Here is a 23,838-nt window from a genome sequence, read left to right as displayed (position 1 = left end):
CTACTTAAAAACACTGTAGTTGTTGGCTTAATTCCAGAGGGCATATTTCCAACGTTCTAACCTGTTGAAATACAATTTTTCTGTAAACATGTAATAGGCTTTAAAAATACAAACATCTAAAACATTTTGTTTTTCAATATTTTCCACGCAATTGTGTATCACTTTTACATTTTTCTATACCAGCAACGGTAGTAAATAATATTCTTTTGAAAAAAAGTCTGCTATTGATTGATTTCATTAATTTGTAATTGCGATATGTAAAGGTGGTTATATAATATGATTAATAATTATATAGTATAGATTTTATTTTATATGATTTCCAAACTAAACTTCGTCACCCGCAGTCAATTACATTAGATAAATATAAAATGGTCAATATATGCTATTTTTTTTTTTAATTCACCGACTTAGTTGTTACATATACGAGGAAGGTAGGTACTATTCACAAACTCTGTAACCATGTAGGTATAAGGTATTGTTCGTGTGTTCGTGGTAAATCGATAAACATATAAATTATAATATACTGTATACCAGTGGAGTGAAAATAATAACAATATAGTAATAATAATAATGATAATTGATAATAAATGAAAAATACATAATTGTGACGATGAAAACCTCCGGATGAATATCAAAATACAGCTTAGTTTTTGGGTGAAATAATATTCGTTGAATCGTTACGTATTCTGTATGCTCAAAATCGAAACGCATGCCACAACCGTCAGCTTGAAAAAAAAATATAGATATATTATATTATATAATATTCACTTGTGTTTCCGGTGCGCTGCACAGAAAACGGACGCGATCGATTGTAAGCGCTTCGAAAAAATAAAAAGTATTTCACGCTCTGAAGCCCGGAAAACCTTTAGTTCGGTGGTGACGAAACACATAGAAAAAAATACCCCACATGCACATTATGTTGCGTACACCGTTTGTTGTTTTTTTATGTACACGGGGCTATACGCGCGTTTCGGATGAAAATAATAAAAAGAGAAAAAACGTTTCCGGAGCATCCTGTCCGGAAAACCGTCTACGGCTGCAGTTCTACTCACGACTCGTCGTCCCCTTTTGTGTGGACCCAATCACGACGTGTTTATCGCCCCGAGCGAGTGGTTATATTATTATTATTACTATCGTAAACGTGGCATAAATGTACGAAAGACCAACCGTTATCGAACTCGGTGATGAGTGGAACAGGTTACGTTTATAATAATATGCATTTAGATTATAATTAAGGCTAAGGACTTCATTCCCAAATAATTATGCTTGAACACTTGAATAATATGCAAAAAAACCAAAAAATTTAAATTAACACGTCTTTATATATAAAAAAAAAATCATAAATATAATAACGAACATGAAAAAAATAATGAAAAAATGTATTTATGTAAGATAAAAATTAATTTTCTTATAGCATATTACGAAAAGACGCACCACCAATGACGAACTGATGTATTCTGTATACGACAGATAAATAAAATAAGGCTATATGTACTGTGTGTATAATACTCGTATTATGATATTGATATCCATAATATTATATAATAGAAATAATTAGACTATCTGAAATCGATATAAATTATTATCGATTTTAACATTTCCAACACGTATCAAAGGTTTTATAATTGTTTTTTAACTGTAAACATACGATGCACTCAAACAATTATAATGTATAATACCTAAAAGTGGTGATCATAATAATCTCAACTAAAAAATCGTTGTACACTATATGTAGTAATGAAAATAAATATTTCATAGGTACATATTATGTACCTATTTTAAAGTGTTCAAGTAAAATATGAAAGAAAATCTGAAAACAGGTCAAATCATTATTCCAACTTTACGAATTATCTTAAGACTGAAAACTTCCAAGATACATTGTCTATTTTTGTTTTGCGTGAGTGCGGTTTACATATTTTGTCTTTGTTCATAAAGTACGTACGTGAAGTGTTTTATTATTATTTACCACATCATGTTGTATTTGTGAAAAATGTATTAATTGAATTAAGTTAATATCTAATGTTCATTATTTATTTATACATAATTTATAATAGGATTGTACATTTGAGTAGAGTGGTAATAATTAATTGATCTAAGAAACTGCTTAAACGTATTTCTTTGTTTTAGTAAATTGTAGATTCTAACAGTTTAAAACATTCAAAGACGATAAGTTATAAATTATGGATCTTGCTAACTAGGGCTCTCAGTAGAGTACAACCGTAGAGCATTTATTTAATAATCAAAGGTTTACTGCCATTTTAAAGTTTATAATATTTTTAAAACATTTTCGCCTGGAAATTATTTAGTCTTAAGTATTATTGGACAAAGGGTCTGACATTCAACTGAAATATTTATGAACACTCAATTTTGAATTAAAGCTATATGAATATTCAACCGGTATAACAGACGCAATCGACTTATTATTCAAGCATGCCGCAAAAAAATATATATATATATATTTAATATGTATATGCCTGCAGTACTCCATTGGGGCGATAGTAATATGAATTATATAAAGGAAAATTAATTTTTAATCGACGATCAATAAAATAAACTGGTCTTCATCTTCGGCAATTGCTTACGTGTCACATAATAGATATCTTCATTATACCTTTTTGAAGTAATTGTATAAAAAATAAATAATAATAAGTTTTACACTGTCGTGTCGTAGAGACTCACAATGATTAAACACTTACGTCTGTCGGTCTTTTCCCTTTAGGTAGGGAATTTAAAATAAAAAATCACTATGTGCGAACGTTAAAATAATATGTGTATATTATAATATACACACTCGTCCGGTTTCAGACACATTCGAAATTATTTCGGTTGAATACAAGACCTCCCCTTGGAGTGTCAGCTTGCCGAAAATAACGTCAGTATAGTGTATGCCAACAGATTTTATCATCGACTCCTGCCCTATCCGTGCGTTTGACGATTTTTGAAAACTACCTATGCTCATAACATAGTATAACGCAACACAAACAATATTGTTTACGAGTAATCAACGCTCTCCGGCCGGCGAAATAATGTATTCCCATTGGCCATTACTAATGTATATGCACCTATATACGAATAATGCGGTGTACCTATCATGTATATTATGATGTGTATAATATATTATTTAATTTATATACATATTTTTATTTTTTTTTTGTCGTTGTATTTACACCAAAAGACAACACTCGCACGCACTCGATTGGGTTAATTGAATTCGGACCGATCCCGTTGTGCCCGCCCGTCACACCGCCACCGCCACCGCCGCACAGCATCCAACAACGCATCTCCACACCTCAACGTCGGTGCATAATATATGTATAGTACGCGTACACAGACACACTCCGCCTAGGCCAACACGCGCGCCAGGCCATATTCACATACACACTTAGGCCAGTGTGTGAGTGTGTGCGTGTGTGAATGTGTGCGTGTGTGAATGTGTGCGTGTGTGCGTGTGTGAGTGTGTGAGTGTGTGAGTGTGTGCGTGTGTGAGTGTGTGCGTGCGTGTGTGAGTGAGTGTGTGAGTGTGTGAGTGTGTGCGTGTGTGAGTGTGTGTGCGCGCGTGTTTGTTTATCGCGCGCGCTTTTTCCCGGCTTTTAATCAATATACGCACCTCTCCGCCACCTTCATCATCGCCATAGCCGGCGTTCCATTTTTTCGCGCTCGTCTTCCGTCTCGCGGTCCGGACGTCCGCCCTCTCCCCGCCACGCACCCGCTCGATCGAACCGTACTCGCGTTTAATAATAATAATAACATCGTAACGTCATTATTAGGTTGTATTATAATATAATTACTGTAATTATTGCACACATGCAGGTTAGAAAATGTTTTTCGTCATTTCCGTATTAAAATAATGTATTTAACTGAATTTGTTGGCGAATTGGGTGTCCGCAAACTGGGCAGTTAGCATGAACAACTTTTGGAATATTTTAATTCGGGTGCATGAACCATTCATGCCCAACGACATCCTGATTCGCCGACTTAAACATGGGAATATACGTGATTCGTCTAGAGTAAAATCAAGTTTAAATATTCCAAAAAATATGACCTACATAATTGTAAGTTACTGGAATTCAAATTGACCGATAGAGAACATAATATTATCCGGAAACGCAAATACCTATTTCAATACAGGGCTTGCATTTGAAAAAAAAATTCCGTTTTACGTTATTTACAATTAAAACGTTACACAATTTTTTCGTTTATCGTTATTCAGAATTAAAACGTTACACAATTTTTGCGTTTATTGTTATTCAGAATTAAAACGTTATCCAAGTTTTGAATTTATGATTATTAAGAATAAAAACGTTATTTTACCCAACATTTTCCAACAATCCAGTAAATAATTTACTACATAATTTTTTTCAACATCGTTACCAGAAAATTATAATTTATTATTTTATTAATATTCAATATTGGTATAAAATGGTATTCTATATACCAAACACCTAGGTATTTTATATAATTACGTTGGTACCTATACTATACCAATTATTATTTAATATTTTAATTTAATAAATTACCTAGGAATTATATAAAATCACTACACATTATATTACCTATAATAGCAAAAATAAAACCATTAATTATTATTGTTTTAAATGTATTATACATTTATACCTAATTGATCATCAATCATTATTATTTATTTATAGTTTTATAAGTGTTAGAATTATATAGTCATTTTTACAACATTTTATATTATGTAAATATCATTTAAAATTAGACAGTAATTTATGTTTTACACATTTGCACTGATTAGTTTGACATATACCTGAAATGTACATGAAATACATTACCTGAAATGTATTTATACCTTGCTACAATTGCCTAATAAATTATAGAAATATTGAGTATAGACTATAATATTATAGTATTCCTATTACTATATACACAAATAATGGAATAAATACTAACACCAATATGTAAGTAAATAGTAATGTATTCAAGTATATATATGATACTACCCATGATAGCGTTTTTGTTTTAATATTTAGCTAGGTAATATAAATAAAACGGATGTTTTAATAACAGTATACTAAGAGGATCGCAGTAGTACAGATTACAGAGTAGACAAAGTACAGAGTGAATAGTGAATATAAAATAAGTCTATACTCTTTACTTCTACAGCGCAATTATCGGGGCATTATTAATAATAATAATAATTATTATTATTATTATTATACTAGGTATTAGCTATTGACAATTCAGTTTAAAAGTTATCAATAACTCCAAAAAAATGCGGGTAGGTAATGTCCCAGATACGGAATATAATATAATCAAATCTTAGATTTTTTTCTAAGACAAAAATAAATAGCATGAAAAAAATATATTTCTACGAAACCAATATACCTTAAATACCTTTAAATAAATGGATTTTAAATTTTCAAATAATTTTGTTTTGCGTTATTTTTCGTAATGATATTCTATAAATTACGTTTTGCGATATTTTTTGTTTAATGATATATTATATATATTGTTAATCGTTATGTTTTGTTTTGCGGTATTTAATTATTTTTGATTATCGTTTTCCGTTATAATTACGTTTACAAATTTCAATCGTTATTTGTCAAATATAACGTTATAATCATAACGTTATTATAACGTTTGCAAGCCCTGAATTTCAAATTAAAAATAAGTTATCATCGTTTCATTTAATATCACTTCAATATTCATTGTAGTTGATTCAATTTTAGAAAAATGTGGTTGCAGCAATAATGAACATTTGTTTAAAATGCGGGTGAATATTTAGTAAAATAAAATTACTTTTTTTCATGAAAAATAAACTTTCATTATTTTTGTTAACAACATAATATCGGTCAGATTTTTCTATTATAAATTGTTTTTCTTTTTTAACATGAATTTAAATATACGGGAATACCTACCACAAACATTATTATGAACGATGAATATAATATATTGAAACTTTTTAATAATACATTTGAATGGAAGTAAAACGTTTCACTTACTATATCGTAGCAGCTATTATTGAAAAATATTAATTTCCGTCTTATTTATTAAAGTAGGAAGGGGAAGGTGGAGTAGTTCTGTACGAGAGGCTAAACTGTATAATAAGGTTTTCAGAACATTAAGTCAAGAAAGAAAAAAAATTATTGATGTTTATTTATCCATATTATGTTTATTGTTAATTATTTATCCATGACTATATTATGTTTATTATTTATTGTTATGGTCACAGATAACTATTAATCTCATTTGTAATAAATTCCCTCTCAAATTCCTATTATCACAATGTATGTGTAATCACTATTTTTTTTGTTGATATATTACTATTCAACATTTTTGTATTTTATTTTGTTTAATGTAAAAAAAAAATGTTGTCAAATTACGAAAAAGGAAGTACAGATTACTTAATAATATAATTTGGAGAAATATTATTTATACTTTTTACTTGATTAAAGATTAACGTTACTTTGAAACCACACATTTTGGGGCAAAACCGTATTAAATCTGAAATATACCGAAACACTATTTGGTACTAATGGGAGTATCACCCCTTTAAGGGCAGGTGGTTTGGTAGTTAGGTCGCACATTATATTATTTAACTGTTGTCCCCGCTATTGTATGTATAAGCTATAGCTTAGGTATGAACTCGTCCAACTCCCCCCCCCCTCTTTAGCAGATCCTGAAGTGATAAACCTCCCCCCCCCGTTTTCGTAGACTATTTCCACCAATGACTACTATTTTAGATCATAAAACCATCTATACGGTTTTGCCCCAAGACTAATACGGTTTTACCTCACCTATGGGGCAAAAAATTTGGTTTTTTTTTTAGTTCGCGTTAAGATTTTTTAAAAATGCTTAAATATTGTTGAAGCTGACAGTATATTTTGTAATATAGTTACGCGATCCAATTTCAAATTCTTAAAATGTTGTAAGTTCTACAATGCTTAGGAGTTAATAGTATGGTTCTGCCCCGCCTTTCCCTGTGTGTATATTAGAATTAGAATTAGTAAATATACAGAATTATACCAATAGTCCAAGAGCTACTGATGGTTTAACCTTACCAATTTCAGCTCATTTGGTTTTTTTTTGTAGTCCATAGAATAGGGCCTCCTGAATACAATAAATAAATCAGTAGAAGTGTTGACCAGCTCGGGGGTTGGTGGGAATCAAAGATAATCAACCGATTTTAGTGTGGCTGCCACCAAAACCAAATGATTCTGGATTATTAAAAGATGTTGAAAAAAATCAGCAGATAAAACTCAAAAAACAACATATAAAAAAAATTTTAATTCATTTTTTTAGACTATAAAAAAATCAAGTGAGTTAAAACGGGTATGTTCAAACCGTCATTAGCTCATGGACTACAATAATTTTATACGACTTATAGTACGCGCGTTGACAAATGTATGAGCTATATAAAATAATATTTTTAAATAATGTATATTATAAGCACATTGAATGGTAAAGGATGCTTAACACTTTATTAGTGAGAACACCGGGACGAAAAAAAGGAAAAGCTGAGTGAAAAACGTGCATTGAATATACTCATTTCATGTACCTAACCTAATTTAGAGTTTTATAAATTAAGATAAAAATAAAATAAACAAAGTATATACGTGTGTTTGATAGACTATGCCTCTTTATATGTATTCGAATACACCCATTTATAATAAATTAATAACTGTAATAGTTACCCATAATTTTTGTAACCACCAAAATTTTAGATCGACCTATAAACTATAGTTGTAGTTTTTAGTTACAAGAAAAACAAATTCATTTCTCAACATAAACATGATTTCACATTCTTAAATGCCTGAGACTTTAAATATGCATTTATGTTTTGTGCGTTGAAATCAGTCATAAAAATGGTATTTCTGCAGTTTTAAAATTGTTTGAATTTCTGAGTTTCATTCCTACCGAGAAACGTGGAGGGTAGCATAAATATAGTAATATATAATATATATTATAGGTAACACAATATTATTTGTTTCAGTTAAGCGTAGATAAGTATACATATCTACCAATAAGTTAATGAATTGCAGCGATATTATACATTAAAAAATGAAGTATGTAATAAATAAAATATGTAAAATATTAAAATAATGTATAATTATTGTTTACCTACTTACCTGACGTAGCTTGAATACATTTTTTTCAAGTAGGTAGCAACTTGTGTTGGTATAGCGGAGTAGTACGTATGTATAAGTGTATAACAATAACCAGTACTCTATTATTTGTAATGAAAAAGAAACATAATCGAAAATATATTATGCACTTCGTTAGTCTGTACAATAATATGGTATATGATATTATGTAGGTATATACAAATATATGTTTCGAGGTAAATTGAATCTTGTTGTAGAAAGCCATATTACGTATATATAATGCAATATCGATATAGACTCGGATGATTCTGAGTGAAAATGTATACACAAATATATGTCATATAATAGATATACGTATACAATAAGGCAGTGGCGGTGACGACTACTGTATTTTTGCACACAAACTCCCTTTTGCTGTGGCACATATGTACGAGTATCGTCTTATCGGGTCGTTACAGAATCTCACAAACAACGCACGTCGAGTGAAGGGCGAAAAAAGAGAGAAATTCTACACTTCAAAACTCTCATCATTTTCTACAAATATTTTCTTTTAAAAATAAAGTTACTCGAATAACTTGTAATAATAATAATAATATAAAATGACGCGCCCACATAAAGGTTTCTGCATTTGATATATTTGATTCATTTTGTCTTCAATTGGGGACTAGAGTCGCAGCCACTCCCACGTTTCCTTTCAGTAAATAATTTTTGATCTTGTCAAATTACTCGTAATTTATTTTATTTTATTTTATAATAATATTATATTATACAGATCTTGTTTTGACTAGCCTGAACAGTTGATTTTTTGTTGATTTTTAATAACCTAATTATAATAAGATAATGATTGGACCGAAATGGAGCTATGGGTTTAACGATATTTGTCTTAATCTTATTTCATAGAGTCCCAATCGAGCGGTCAAGAAATAACTGTTGAAATAAACAATTAATATTAATATCTGAACAAGGTCAACACGCGTGTGTGACACATATTAATATTATATTCTTCTATTAACTTTCAACGGCTCACATTAGGGCAACACTTTTAATTGTTACATGGTTGTAGGAATGAGTACCTATATATATATATGACGTCAGTGATGGCACATAAATGGTGCTTTACTTTGTACGTAGACACAAACGCTATACAACACCTGTCCTCCACAATGATGTCCATTTGTATGTTACATTTATATTATATCACAGAACTATCATAACATTAAGTCATTTTATTATCTAAAATAAATACATACTTAAATCCTAAATGTCCTCAAGTTTCAATTTCAACAATAACACGTAGTCACGTAGAGTAGGAATCTGACAAAAACGTTACCTCGGGTTTAACAATGAGTAAATCCCAAGAGTTTTATTGAAAATTATTAGTGGGATGTATAAAATCATATTTCATTAAAACCGTACTTAAATTAAAAATAATAATATTACCTATTATTTTGCTTCGAGTTGAGCAATGTCAGAAGACATTGCTTTTTGTTCATCAAACTAAGCCGATAAACTAAGTAGTTGAGCCAATAAATATTATAACATAAGTTTCATAATTTATATGTAGTAATGATAAGGTTTGAGTTTTAACTCACAATATTTTCTTGTAAAATAATATGGTTTTAAAATAATAAAAATGTGTAAGTATACCGGGTTTTTAAGTAGAAATATAAGATTATTTTTTTACTAATATATTTTTTGGTATATTATTACAGTTAATTACGTGCTTAAACAAAAATGTATAGTAATTAACTCCTTGAACAACAAAGTAAAGTATATTATATAAAATCACTACATTAATTTAACAAGGTTAATAAAACGTTGCATGTTACGTTTATTAGCTGAAACTACAATTTCTAAACGCTTTTATTGATAAAACTTTTGCAATTTGTAACTTGAGGTAAAATACTTACATAAAATGTAAGTACCACCTAGGTGTAATATTATACTATTAAATCAAGCAAGAAACTCTTTGCAAGTATATTTTTAAATAATTATATTACGATTTTATTCATAGACATTATTAAATAGGAATATATAATTGTTCTTAAATTAGATTTTATATTTTCAACTTAAAGTTTTATTTTTAAACAATCAGATAAGTTCTTCTAATTTGAATTCTTGAGATTTAAATATTTTCATACATAAAAAAATAACTTATAAGTAATACCTAACATTATAAATGCTTTTTTAGGGGTTTGGAAATAGTTTGCCAATGCATGACTTCAGAAAATGAAGAAAAAAAAGCCACCGAAAAAATACGGATAATATCCTTACCTTTAAAACATTTGATAGTAACTACTGTAATAATAAAACTAAAAACATAAAATTAATTCCGCTGAAATCAAAATATGTTCTATGTTGAACAGACATTATATAATGTTATACAATATGCACGCATCATGTCATAATAAGTATAATGTTTTGCGTTTCTACATATTTTTTGTACCACTCCTGATTCATATGTGCAGTGATTTTCGAGTTCTTTATATTATTATACATTATTGTAACAATATTTAAACATACATCTGTATAATATTCGACGGCCGAAATTAAATCAACGGGTATTTTGTTAGTAGACCAACATAGAAACCGGAAGTAAACAATGCATAAAAAACAAAAATCCATTTGGCATTGATCATTCTACAAAAAGCATTGAACTGTTCAACTGCCTTTCAACGTTTTTTTCTATAATTTATTATAAAATTCGCATAATGTTGTATCGTGCCACGCGATGGAAGCTGGAAGGCCAGGACCTCCAGTCCTTCAAACAAGGCATGGTTTCACTATCTAGACGTCGGACGTTCACAAGACGAACGGTAAAGGTGGACATCCCTGTACCAGTAATAGATCAAAGGGAGGTGGCGTTTTGCTATTTCACTAAAATAGCTTCAATTGATCGGAAAAGAAAGAATAAACTGGGATATCACCTAAAGCACCAAAAGAGCAATAACTTTTTAGCCTGGTTAGGTATGTCGGCTAATGATTCATCTGCTATCGTAGTGTCTGGATGTGACTCGACTGGAGTCAGTGCCTCGACAAAATATACAACTCCAAATAGGTTGTTAGAAGTCAGTAGCGGAAACGTATCAAAGATAAACCAACAGATGAAAATATTGGAGACTGGTGGAGATTTGGAACAGTGTACGTCTTTGCCGTCGAACGATTTTCGACCGATGACTGTAATGATTGGCATAGAGCATGGTCCAATTGTGGAAGATTGCGACTCAGAAATGACCCAACCGACTCGTAAAGCTCTTATCAAACAGGTACTTGTAGTGCCCAACAGTTTTACGACTTATTATTGAGATCACCAACAGTATTATAACTTATAAGGTGTCTAATACGTACGAAATTATGATAATATAATTATGAACCGATCAATACATAACGAGTCTATAATTTAATTATTTTACAATTTTAAGAACTAATATTATACCTGTATTATTAGGTGGATTGCATTGACCTCATTGTGTCAATGTTAAATGTTTTGTCATTAAATGATAAACGCAAAATAAAAGAATCCGAAAAGGAACATTTTGTGAGTATTAATACGTCCAAACAACCATATAATATACCACCGAAGCTGTACAAACATACTACCTATACATACCTATTTTTGTATATACTCTACACAAATCGGCATTCCACGGTTATATTTCCAATATTATGAACACTCTAGCCTTTTGAACACAAATTTACATATTATTGTAAATTGAACTGTGATTATAAAATAATATACTTTCTATTATTAATATTGAAATATACCGCTTGCTAAATGTGGTGAATTTTAATTACAATTAATGTTGACGATATAATATTTTTGTTGTAATTAGGAGATCTTCAAGGTACATAGACCATTCGCACGGCCATACGCGAAAATAATGAAGGTGTGCAATAATTAGAAATTGTGTCAATAATTGTATAATTGTTATTAATTTGTTAGAGCGTTTTCAAAACGTTTATTTAATTGTTGTATGTTACCTATATTTGTTTAATTATAATTTATAATAAATTGTTCAGTGATCTGTATTCATTTTTTTGTAATTTCATAAAAACAAAATACGATATCATACGATAATATTATCGAGTGATAATATTAACTGGGTGAAACTATGTAAGTATGTAGGTAATTAACAAACCATTTTTAATTTCCATGTTACGACGTACGTCCATTATGGTATTTTCAAAATTTACACTCAAGCTTACTTTTTGAGTTATAGTTGAAAAACCAAAAAATGGTTATTACTAATTAATTATATATTAATTATTCAGCTTATAAGTTAAGTTGAATCAATCACACTATCATTTTAATAACGTATATAAGTACAACACTTTTTCACTTAATTTTAGAAAATTAAATTAATTTATTTTATTAACTAGATACAATTATTATGTTATTTATCTCTATCTAAATAGTTATTCTATCAACTATCTCCTCTTATATATGTTAATCCATAGATATTTTTAAACGTATCTTTATATAACACGCAGGTTGCCACTTCAAATGGATACGGTCATTTCGACGCAAGACAATAGATTAGACGCTTATCTACGATATTTTGATGCGTATAAATTTGACGACACTTCATTTCGACTCATTATGTTTTTTCAAACATTATTATTAACAATTTATAATGAAAAATTGCGATTAGGTACCCTAAGTTTATCCAAGATTTTAGTTATAACTAAGTATTTCATTATAATTTGGAATAAACAAAAACTTCTCGTAAACTTCTAAGCCTGTGACTTTTAAGATATACAAATGTTATGGAACACTTAAGTAAGATTCACATAAAGTTTGAATTTATGTGTAAGAACTTAAATTGTTACAAAGTTTACCTAAATAGGAATCCATTAATCAAAATTATCTTTCCTATAGATGATAAAATTTGTTGAACTGTGTTGTTATAGCATTATTAATACACTTCATAAAGCCAATTAGGAAATTACGTATCTGTGTACTATTATATTTTCACAACATTGAACAATTAAAAAGGTTAAAATTTCCATTGGAATATTTCATTTAAGTTAAACCTAATTATAAAAATTGAATAGTTTATTATATGTGATTATAGGTACGTATTAGAATTTATTGTTTACCTCCTTCTTAATATTAAGTAACAAATGAGAACTTAAAACTATTATTAAATGAAAATGCAGTGTCTTCTAATTTATATTATGAATTTTTCTCTATACAGTTTTCTAATACCATTTAGAAAAAATATCAGTTTCTTCCAATGTCGATCTACATTAATTGTATATTATTGTAATGAAAATGGATTTTTCTCGTTAATTTGAAGTTTGAACATAATATGTATATTTTTAGAGCCTCCACATATGTAGACGCCAATATCATGCATATTTTTGAAGAATAAATAAATAAATAAATATTGTACGAAAATAAAAAGAATAACAAATTAATTTTTTTTTAACATAGTTGAAACTATTTGCTAAAATCGTAATGTCAAAACTATCTAATTATTCGTAGTAAATGCAATTATTGAATTAATATAATTAAGTTAAGAGTTATAGGTTAGGTACTTAAATACTGTTTCCTAATTTTATGGATATAATATTCAGTATTGAAATATCTAATTTCAGTACATATTATACTGCATCGTTTTCGTTTGGAAATATAAATAAATTCGAACGTTTGCCTAATATGATTTTTACATATAATGGTTTTAGCCCGTGTTTAGTAAAATTACGCGAAAACATTGATGTAAATATTTGATCACATCATTTTTAAATAAACCGGATTATAATGATGTTTTCTGACAAAATACTATTTAAAATTTAATAAATTCTTAACTGATAAGATTTATAAATACTTTTGATTTAAAAAAAAAGTAAATATATATAATATATATAATATAATTTGTAAAAAAAGCTTAATATTTTATTATTTTTGAAGACATATTCTAAAGTTTGAGATTAAAATATTCAAAAACGAAGTCCAAAACGGCTTGTAGAATATTAGTACCCTCTATTAGTTAAAAAAACAATTATCAAATTTGGTTGATTCTACATTACAGGATCATTATTCCCATGTAGAGTGTATTTTTGTGGAAAAACTTACAGTGCCCCACAGGCACCTTAACGTGTTTAATTATCCATTAGTTTTTATAAATAGGTTTCAGTTTTTAAAATTGTGATTACATTCATAACTAATATAATTTATTTTGCATAAAATACAAGATACCTACCACAAAATACTATTAATTAAAACATTATATTTGCTTTTCAGAGATATAAAGAAGTGAATGATAATTTAAATTTAAATTATTATAGTTTAATTATGAATTAATATTCTTATATATTATAATCTTTGAAATTATATATTATTATTTTGACGTAAAAACAAACAAATTTTTTTTTTTACTTTAATTGATCATGAAGCCCAGCAACTATGGCCATTAGCTGTTTATTTTTTTTGTTTGTGAGGGAGAAATTGTAGGTTTGTAAACATGTGTTTTCCAAAAAAGGTTTTGGCAGATTTTTTAGTGGGCACTCATGGGTATCTGCCACTTCTCTCCGAACACCATGCTTGCCCGAAGAAAAATGCCACCCGTGGTCGGGTTTAAACCGGCGCCGGTGTGCGTCGCAACCGACGCCTTAATCCGCTCGGCCACTCTGTCCCCAACTAACAAATTATTATAAATAAAAATAATGTTTTTTTCAATTTAAAAAATGGTATAGAAAGATGTGCATTAGAATATTGTTATGTGTCAATTTTTAAAAATTAGTTTAAGTTTTACATGATAATTACTAAACTTTAATAAATGTAGAATAATTAAAATTATAATTAATACACTACTGATATTTAAAACTTATTGTTAAAAAAACATTGTTTACTACACAATCGCTTAATTTAAACAAAACTAAACAGTTTTAAAGGATAATTTATTATTATTTAAAATTATCAAACACTTAAGTTTAATTTATACAGTTCATACTTTTATAGTGTATAGAATACTATAGATAACATTATTTGATAAAATAATTTAATGTAGTAGCTTAAAGATAATCAAATAAGTTGAAAGAAATGTTATTATAATTGACTTAAAATGTAAAAATCCAAACATTTATTAATATTCCATCAAATTAACACTATCACAAATAATTTATTCACAATTGATTACGAAGACATATATATTTTAATATTAATTGAAATGCATTTTCCTGAATGATTCCCTGAAAATTATTATATTAGACACTCATTTATTTTTTAGAAATATAACATTTATTTGAACATGAAATATATAAATTTAGACATAGCATTATTACTATATATAATAATCTTATCTCAACTTATAACCTAATTATCCATTAATAATATAATATAACCACAACCTCAGGCTAATGACCTAGCTGTTGAAGCCTTTATTTTCAATAAAAAAAAAAAAAAAAATTTTTCATGAAATTTAGTTTTTCTCAGTTAACGACCAGGTTAAACATCCATGCCAACCACGTTGAACTGACTATTATTATAATTATACGGACCGTATAATATGGTACCCGAGTAGCTCACAGATTTTTAAATTTTAATTGGCGAATGGCAATAATATATTATTATTTTTTGTGTATCGGATTGCATGATTTATTTTCACGATCGTTTTACAACTGCTGGGATCTGTCGGTGAAGTAAAAGAGAATAGTATATATAATATATATTATATTATATATGTATAATCGGGTATAAAAAACTGTAAATGAAAAATCTACCGCCGTTGAATATAATAAAATATAATGATTTGGATAATATATTATTTTCTAACCGATTTTCCTGTATCAAAAAACTTAGTGGGGAGTTTTGAATACTTGAGGGATTATTATACGCCGTACATTCAGACAAATTCAGGTTAATATTATAGTAAAAATATAATAATGTACATGTATTTTATTTGAGAGAATTATCGACATTATATTCTCCACGTCTGCAAGGAGGGGTTATCGCATTTAATCCTTCTGATCTTCACCGCGTCCAAAGTGTACATATCTTAGAATATGGATTTATTGAATACTGTCTAATTAATATCGCACACCATCGCATGCCCGAGGCTTAAAATGAGAAATTCGGTTTCGGCGAGTGGAAAAAAAAATAAATGAGTAAAAAGCTAAAGAGAGTTAAAGAAAAGAGATGAAAAAAAATAAGAAAGAAATACCTCGGTGTGGTCGGGATTGGAATTCAGTGCTTATATTAAAGAGAGGAGGGAAAACCGACAACGGTGGTATCGAGTTCATTTTCCTCCGTTAAAAGAAAATGTTTGATGTGCCGGTTCTTTAGAAATCTCGAGTTGATAAGATATTACACTTTACGCACACACGCGTGTATGTGTGCTGTGCTGTGTGTGTGTTTGTGTTATATAATAACGAGGAATGCTAAAAATCAAGGTTTCGAAAGAAGAAAAAATTTCCTCGCTTTTTTTCGTATCGCTTGTGTTATAGCTATATGCCTGTACATTGCTTATTGTTTGAAGCTCAGTTGGGCGGACGTCAACATATTATAATAATGACGATTCAAATGTCTGTGTCATTAAGTGAGCATACGACAGTATATAATGCAGTGATTTTTAAGTATATATTCTTATTACCGTATACCCATACCTATACAGTGTGATGATTTTAAAGGTAAAACACTCATTATGGCGAAAATTATAAAGGGTTTTGGAATTATATTTTTTAGACAATTTTAAATCATGACAAAACTATATTTTTGAAAAAAATAAATATTAGATCGTACAAAATACATTTTTTTTTGTAACTATGAACTTTAGTATATAATCGTATTAATACTTTTTGAGAAAATGTGTGTTTACCTTTAAAATCATCACACTTGTATAAGTAAACGGTTATTGCGGCCTGAACTATATTATATTCTACCTATCCCATAACATAATAAGGGAAGGGGCGTATTTAGGATTTGGTCAAGGGAGATATAAAATAATTTGTAAGGACATAAGATTATGCTTTTATTATAGTGTATTAAAATTGAGTAAACAAAAGTCAATTTTTATCTTATATAATTTTTTGTGATTTATAATTAAAATTGTAATTTTCTTTTTTTGCCCAAGTTCATACGTTTTTATTGTTTATGTTAATATATTTTGTAATGAGCTGTGAATGGAAAACATTTAGAGTCCATTCAATTTACATTGATGGCACATACAAATATATATAATGGTATTGAAATGAAAATTTACTTTTTGTTTATGGTGTTTAAATGGTTCATATAATCATACTTCATTCTTAGTGGTTCGTACTTCGTTGGTGTCCAGGTGGGTTACCAAGTAATGCAACTGCATTATAAATATATATGTACAACAGAACCTCCTTATAAAAAAAACTCCTTTTATAGGCGATAAGACAGACATTTCCTTACAATGAAAACAGTCTCGTTAGCCTATATCCCGTTTATTTTAGTATCCCTATAACGGAAAAATCAGTTGGTCCCGAGCGATTTCGTTATAAATAGATTTTAAACCAGGCATAAGAACGCTTCAAAAGCCAGTCCTTTAGTGTCTAGGTAGGTACTTAATATTTTACATGATTTAATTAAAACATTTGTTGCATGAAAAAAGGGTGGGTGGTTTTGTTAACTGCGTGTGATCTCAAAGTTCTTCAAATTAATATTTTGTAACAATTAGTAGTCTGGTACTATAAATTGTATAGGTATATCTGATGAGAAATCAAACTGAGAATTCAAAAGATTGTTTAAATATCGGCAACGATTTCCAAGTTTCCAACTAACCAAAATGTAATATTGTGTAAGAATATGTATACTTTTATTTAACTATTAGGTATCGTTGCATTCATATTTGAAAACTTTGAACTCTTAACATTAATTTAATATTTTAATTATGTCTAATCAAAAACTGAATCTGGCCTATTATTAATTAAATTCAATATAAATATCAATAACGATGTTATTGTAATTAGTTTGTAAAACAAACAAGAATCACAATCAACTTTCAGAAACTGAATCTTATATTAAGTATCAATTGAATAAAGTACACCCAGACTCTTTTGATAAAACGGTTTTTTATGTTAATACATATTTTCTTTATCGTTATAAGTAAGACATTACGTCACGTTTGACTTAATTTTGTTGGAAGATTCAATCGATTCGGATCGCATATTACATTAAATTCATTTTTCATTTAGTATATATTTTTTTAAGTTATCATGTCAATCAAGAATTTTTTTGAGTTATCGTTATTGAATAAAAACAAACTCACCTGCCTGATTGAAGCTGATAAAATCGATTTATTGGAAAACATGAAGAAATTTGAAGAAATGTTAAAGGTACCACACACGCACTTACTCACACTTAATATAATATAATATTAATATGATGTATAGGTATAGGTAATTTGATTTATTATAATAGCTGTAGAATGTTAGTTGATGTGATGATTTCACTGCAGCGATTGTAACTATCTACGGTGCGTATTATATATTTATAACTGTGTTTTGTCCCGGTGTTTTCTTAGGATACATCGAAAAACGACAATTTACTGTTGGAAAAACAAATAAATACGTGTTTCGAATTGCAGTGCAAAATCGAAGATTATTCGGAAAAACTCGAGGAATTAGAGGACGATTACTCGGTATTGTTCTGTGTCATTATTGTATTAGGTGTAGTGTTGAATATGATTGTGTTAGAAATACTAAACGTTTAGTATTTTGTTTCGAACAATCGAACGTTCATACGCATAGGGACTTACACCTTAATGTTTTTTTTCGTTGTATATAAAGGATTCGCCAAACACTCTGATTGATTTTATTTCAAACATTCCTAACGTCGTGAACGATTTGGGACCCGAATCATTGGTTGTGGTTACGTCTGAGAAAGTAGGAATGCAGTACGTACAATTATTACAGTAAGTTCTTACATGCCAAGATATTTAAAACGTATTTCAAAATCTTTTAGATCTGACCAATCAGCGGTTTGGATTAAGTATTTATTTTTTTGTTAAACTAATATTAGATAATTTCTGTAAATAGATAAATTTAGACAAATCTGAATCAAGAATTATTTTGAAAACAATTAGGTACCTAGGTAATCTGTGGGAATTATCGAAGAAAAAACAGTGTAAATTATACTCAATAGCTTTCCAGTCTATGATTTCTACACATTATATTATGTTCGAGATAATGGTAAATGTACAGTAAACAAATTCTAAACAATTTTTAATTTTTATATTCGTTTACCAAATTTTTATAAAAAAAAAACAGGGTAATAAATCAATATACGTACATATTTTGAGTACTACTACAGTTAATAACTTCATAGCTGCCTAAATATAAGCTATAACTGACGAGCTTCTTACTGCCTGAGGACATTAAATTATTGTGAAACTAAATGGCTCTGCATCTAAAATATTTAAATCAGTCGGGGAATATCAAAGCGATAGTATAAATGTATTATTATTGCCTAATGGTTTTAATCACTTTCAATCTTCCACTCCTTCCCACTATATTATGGTAAGGAAATTGGCTTAAGAGCTTAGCAGACAGTGTACGGTATATTATATTACCTATCTAAACTATAAAGTATTCTTCAATAGTTCAACTATTATATAGATAGGTTTGTAGTGATTTTTTTTTTATATACGTACAGTATAAATCATCCAAAGCACCTACTGAAACAGGTAATTTTAAACGATACACCTGATTCTATATTAAAATCGTAGTAAAGCGTGGTATGACCAATATTACAGCGTCTAATGTTACACTTCACGTAGCATTATTTTATAATATATAGTGTTATCATACTTTTCAATATTCACTTTATAGGTAACATACTTTTTCAGTCAAGCCTTTAGGTAGATACAGTAAAATGTAATCATTAAAATAAATTCACTACTCCACGATTGATATCATTCAGTGTTTACTATGCAGTGTACCGGACAATTATACTAAATCTGCTGTACAAATGTTGTCATTCAATGTTTGTGATCTTTAAATTACTTAAATCATACATGACTTGGAGTATTTATAAAATACATTTATTCAAAGTCTCATTTTTTTTTTACGATTTTTCATTCCATTTTTTTGTCAGTACCTCCCAGAAAATTAGAATTGTTTTTCTCCGCTCAGCCAAATATAAACATAAGGCTTAAGAAACACTATTCATTCAACATTCGTCTGCAAAAACTTGACTTGTTTTAAAAATAATAACTGTACCCACAAACATAATGATCACTGCACTCTGGATTTGCACTTTTAGTGATTCCGTAATGAAGAACGTTATCATCACCACGATCAGGGCGCTGACGGCGGGCGAAGTGGATGTGACGCTGGGAAATGTGAAGACAGCGCTTCTGGATGGGTCCGAAGCAGAATACCGGAAGTTCGTAGGCAGCGAAGCCGTCCGGTTGGTCATAGCAGACCACGTGCCTGCTGACCGGCTGTTTCGCGTGTGGGGCGACGTTCACCGTGACCAATGTTTCGCGACGATTAAAATGAATCCTATTGACGGCGATGGTAATGACGCCGAAAACAAGAGTATATTATAATATAGTATAATAGCACATAAAGAAACCATATTGTGTCGGTCGGTCGGGTGTGGTTGTTGCTTTTTCTACTTGACTTTGTCTATGCTTATATAATGTAATAATATATAATAATATATATACTTAAAGTCACTAAATTAACGATCATTTTTCCGATTCAACCTTCGTGTGGACTATTATGGATCCAAATGGTGATCACATACTATGAAGTCCTCACGGATAAATGTATATCTGAGATCTAATCTATCTCTGTACCAAATTGCATCGAAATCGGACGAACGGTTTAGGAATGCATAACAAAGGACATATTATGTTTTTTTTTATCATTTAAATATTATATATAGAAGATAGATAGGTAGATAGATACAATATTCACAACTGAATACAAAACATTGCATCTGTGATAGTCTTAAGATAACATTTTAATAACCCAGACACCCAGGTATGAAACAAAATGAAACGTAAAAAAACAACTTGATATTGACTACGATTATTATTGCATATTATTATGAAGCAATGACCAATAATTGCATTTTATTCCGAAAAGCTGGGCTTACTCAAAAGTGATACAAAAGTAACACATATATCTTACCTACCTACTTAATAATATATTTTCTTTCCCGTGATTTTGCGGTATTTTTCAAAACCTCAGGGATAGAGTTTTATATAAAGAAGCGAAATCTGTATTATAAATTCTAAATGTTTTTAGGATCATTTAAAAAATGTACACCTATTAATAGTTTCTAAGAAAAAAAAATCAAAGATAATTTAAGAAATCACGATAAATTCAATTTCATCGTTTGAATTTCAAAATTTAAAAGTGTTTTCTTAACTTATGATTTACAGTTAGAAAATCGTTTAATTCAAGTTTATCTGCATTGTCTAGATATAATAATTATCAAAGTTCAATTTCACTAAAAAATACCAATTAGTATTATTATATACTTAAGTGTCATTATTGTATCAGCTTAATCACTCATAAACGTATATCAATTCACGGCGTGATTTATTTATATTTATTTACAAGAACGAGTAATTTGTCGTATGTTGATTAAGTTTATATTAATGTTAATTTAAAACAAGATATTATAATAGTCTTCACATTCATTAACAAACACAGTTACAAAAACTCGTTCTCGAGTCGTTAAAACATAATACAATCATTCATTTATTTCAGTCAAGAATAATGAGCACATTTTCCCTGTTAAGTTAAAACGTTAGCATTTTCATTAACTGTTAACCATAATATACAATTATATACATATATATTATAATATAAACAAGTACTACATCGCATCGGCTCGATAAACTCCCAACATTAATTATCAATTAAAATATATCACTATATTACTTAGGTTAGGTTAGGCTACTACTTGATGTAGGTATAATGTTAATAGGTACTTACGTGATGAAATTGAAGATACCTAATAGTTTCATATAGACGTATAGGACTTTATGAGAAACCTGCACTCGGCCATAGAAAATCCTGTGTCTTTTAAATCCTGTTTTGTAACCTATACACTGCTATTTTTATCCCAAGTGCACCGTCCCTGGTATATCCCTCCCCCTCTATCACAAAAGCGCCTATATGCTCTATAGTCTGTACCTACTACCTACTATACTCACTCAGATGTATGATACGTATACAATACTCACATACATTCGGATCGAGTACGTCATGTACGCGTACGTGTGTGTTTATTATATACTGGCCCATTGCGATTGTTCACTCAACAATTGCTCCGGCGAATAATCAAAACATGCCCTTCGTCCTAAGGGTCGGCAGCATCTGATATTATCATTATTATTATTATTACTATTATTATTATTATTATTATATTCACAAACAACACACACACACACACACACGTGCTTTTTTGCATCAGTTGACTTTCCTATCCTCAGGCTACTCACCGTCGCGCCACCGCACCTTCTCGGTGCTTTAAGTGAAATACGAAAAAAAATATACGTTACGGGACCGTCTAGTTTTAATGGCAAAAACGACCTGACGTCAGTTCATGGGTTTTGGCAAAGTATGCAGTTTTTCAAACCGCCCTGTATCTCTCGCGAGACAACGAGGATCGACCCTATAACAACATAATATATTAGAGACTCTTTTATAGGAGCACATATCCCACCAGGGTAAAAAATTTAAGTTCAAACGCCATTAATCTTAGTATAATACCGCGACCGTCGTAGGTAAGGGTGTATTGTCTCGGCTTGGCCACGCGATTATTTATTATCTGAAAATATATTATATACGCTACCTACATGCTTGATAATAATAATAATCAGTGCTTGAATTGGAAAAAAAAGATTAGATGGGGTTAATAAATGGGTGCACCAGAAGATTTAAATGTCTTATTGATTAGAATACAATTATTAGATGGGGTATAGGTAAGTTAACACATTTTTTAAAAGAAAAGGTTCTCCTTTTGTACCCCCCCCCCCCCCCCACCCCCCCCATAATTCAGGTACTGAATTTATTATAGTATAATATAACACGTATATTTTATTTTTAAAAACATGCTTTTCGCGCATACGCAAGTCAACTATTCAAAGGGTATTTTATTTTTTATGGTATTTACGCGATGATCACGTGCGTCAGTGGGGTAGTCCTTAAAAGAACTGTTTTTGTCGAATGAGCCAGGAGATCCGTGGATGTTTGGCTGTCGGTTCGATGCTATTTGGTTTCGTGTATTCATTGTTTGATCCGTGGAAAAATCTTTGAGAGATTCGGAAAGCAGACCAGGAATACACTACTCACAGGGGAGACCTCAAGAAGGTATAGCATCACCTCCCCCTAATAAAGACCTGATCAAAGAACCATTTAAAAAAGTCCCTGGCTGGGATGGCACAAGGGCTACATGGACAACGCTTAATCGAATAAGAACGGAACAAGGAAGATGCAACTACCTACTTCACAAATGGGGAATGGTAGACTCTCCACTTTGCGAATGTGGAGAAACGCAGACAATCAAACATATGGTTGAGTCGTGTCCCATTACAATGTTCAAAAAAGGATTAACAAAACTACACGAGGGTGGACCAACAGCTATAAAATGGCTTGAAGAACTAAATACTCGTCTGTGATTTTTATTGCTATTAGTATTGATGTTATTATAATTTACTATACCTACTATAACCTACCATACTAACATTTTATATATTTTATTACTTGTTTTTAAATAGTTGACTAGTTATCTTAAGTATCATATTTATTTATTTGTTTTAATTTTACTAACTTTATCTAT

The 23,838-nt window shown here is 29.6% G+C and overlaps 1 protein-coding gene across 1 annotated transcript; it reads left to right on the top strand.

Annotated features, from left to right (window-relative positions):
- Positions 1 to 10,777: 10,777 nt before the first annotated feature.
- On the top strand, positions 10,778 to 20,587 carry LOC132949192 (uncharacterized). Its single transcript, XM_061019959.1, has 7 exons — positions 10,778 to 11,332; positions 11,515 to 11,604; positions 18,087 to 18,141; positions 18,247 to 18,371; positions 18,560 to 18,676; positions 18,825 to 18,949; positions 20,299 to 20,587. The coding sequence occupies exons 1-7, from the start codon at positions 10,778 to 10,780 to the stop codon at positions 20,585 to 20,587; spliced, it is 1,356 nt and encodes a 451-aa protein (XP_060875942.1).
- The last annotated feature ends 3,251 nt before the right edge of the window (positions 20,588 to 23,838 follow it).

This window comes from Metopolophium dirhodum, chromosome 7 (assembly GCF_019925205.1).
Source record: "Metopolophium dirhodum isolate CAU chromosome 7, ASM1992520v1, whole genome shotgun sequence".
Lineage (NCBI taxonomy): Eukaryota > Metazoa > Arthropoda > Insecta > Hemiptera > Aphididae > Metopolophium > Metopolophium dirhodum.
Note: the sequence above shows the minus strand (reverse complement) of the source record. Positions and strands in the feature narration are given on the sequence as shown.

Coding starts and splice junctions, on each gene's coding strand:
- LOC132949192 (XM_061019959.1), top strand. CDS start 10,778: ATGTTGTATCGTGCCACGCGATGGAAGCTGGAAGGCCAGGACCTCCAG. Junction 18,677..18,824: donor AATTAGAGGACGATTACTCG/GTATTGTTCTGT, acceptor TTGTATATAAAG/GATTCGCCAAACACTCTGAT. Junction 18,950..20,298: donor CAGTACGTACAATTATTACA/GTAAGTTCTTAC, acceptor TTGCACTTTTAG/TGATTCCGTAATGAAGAACG.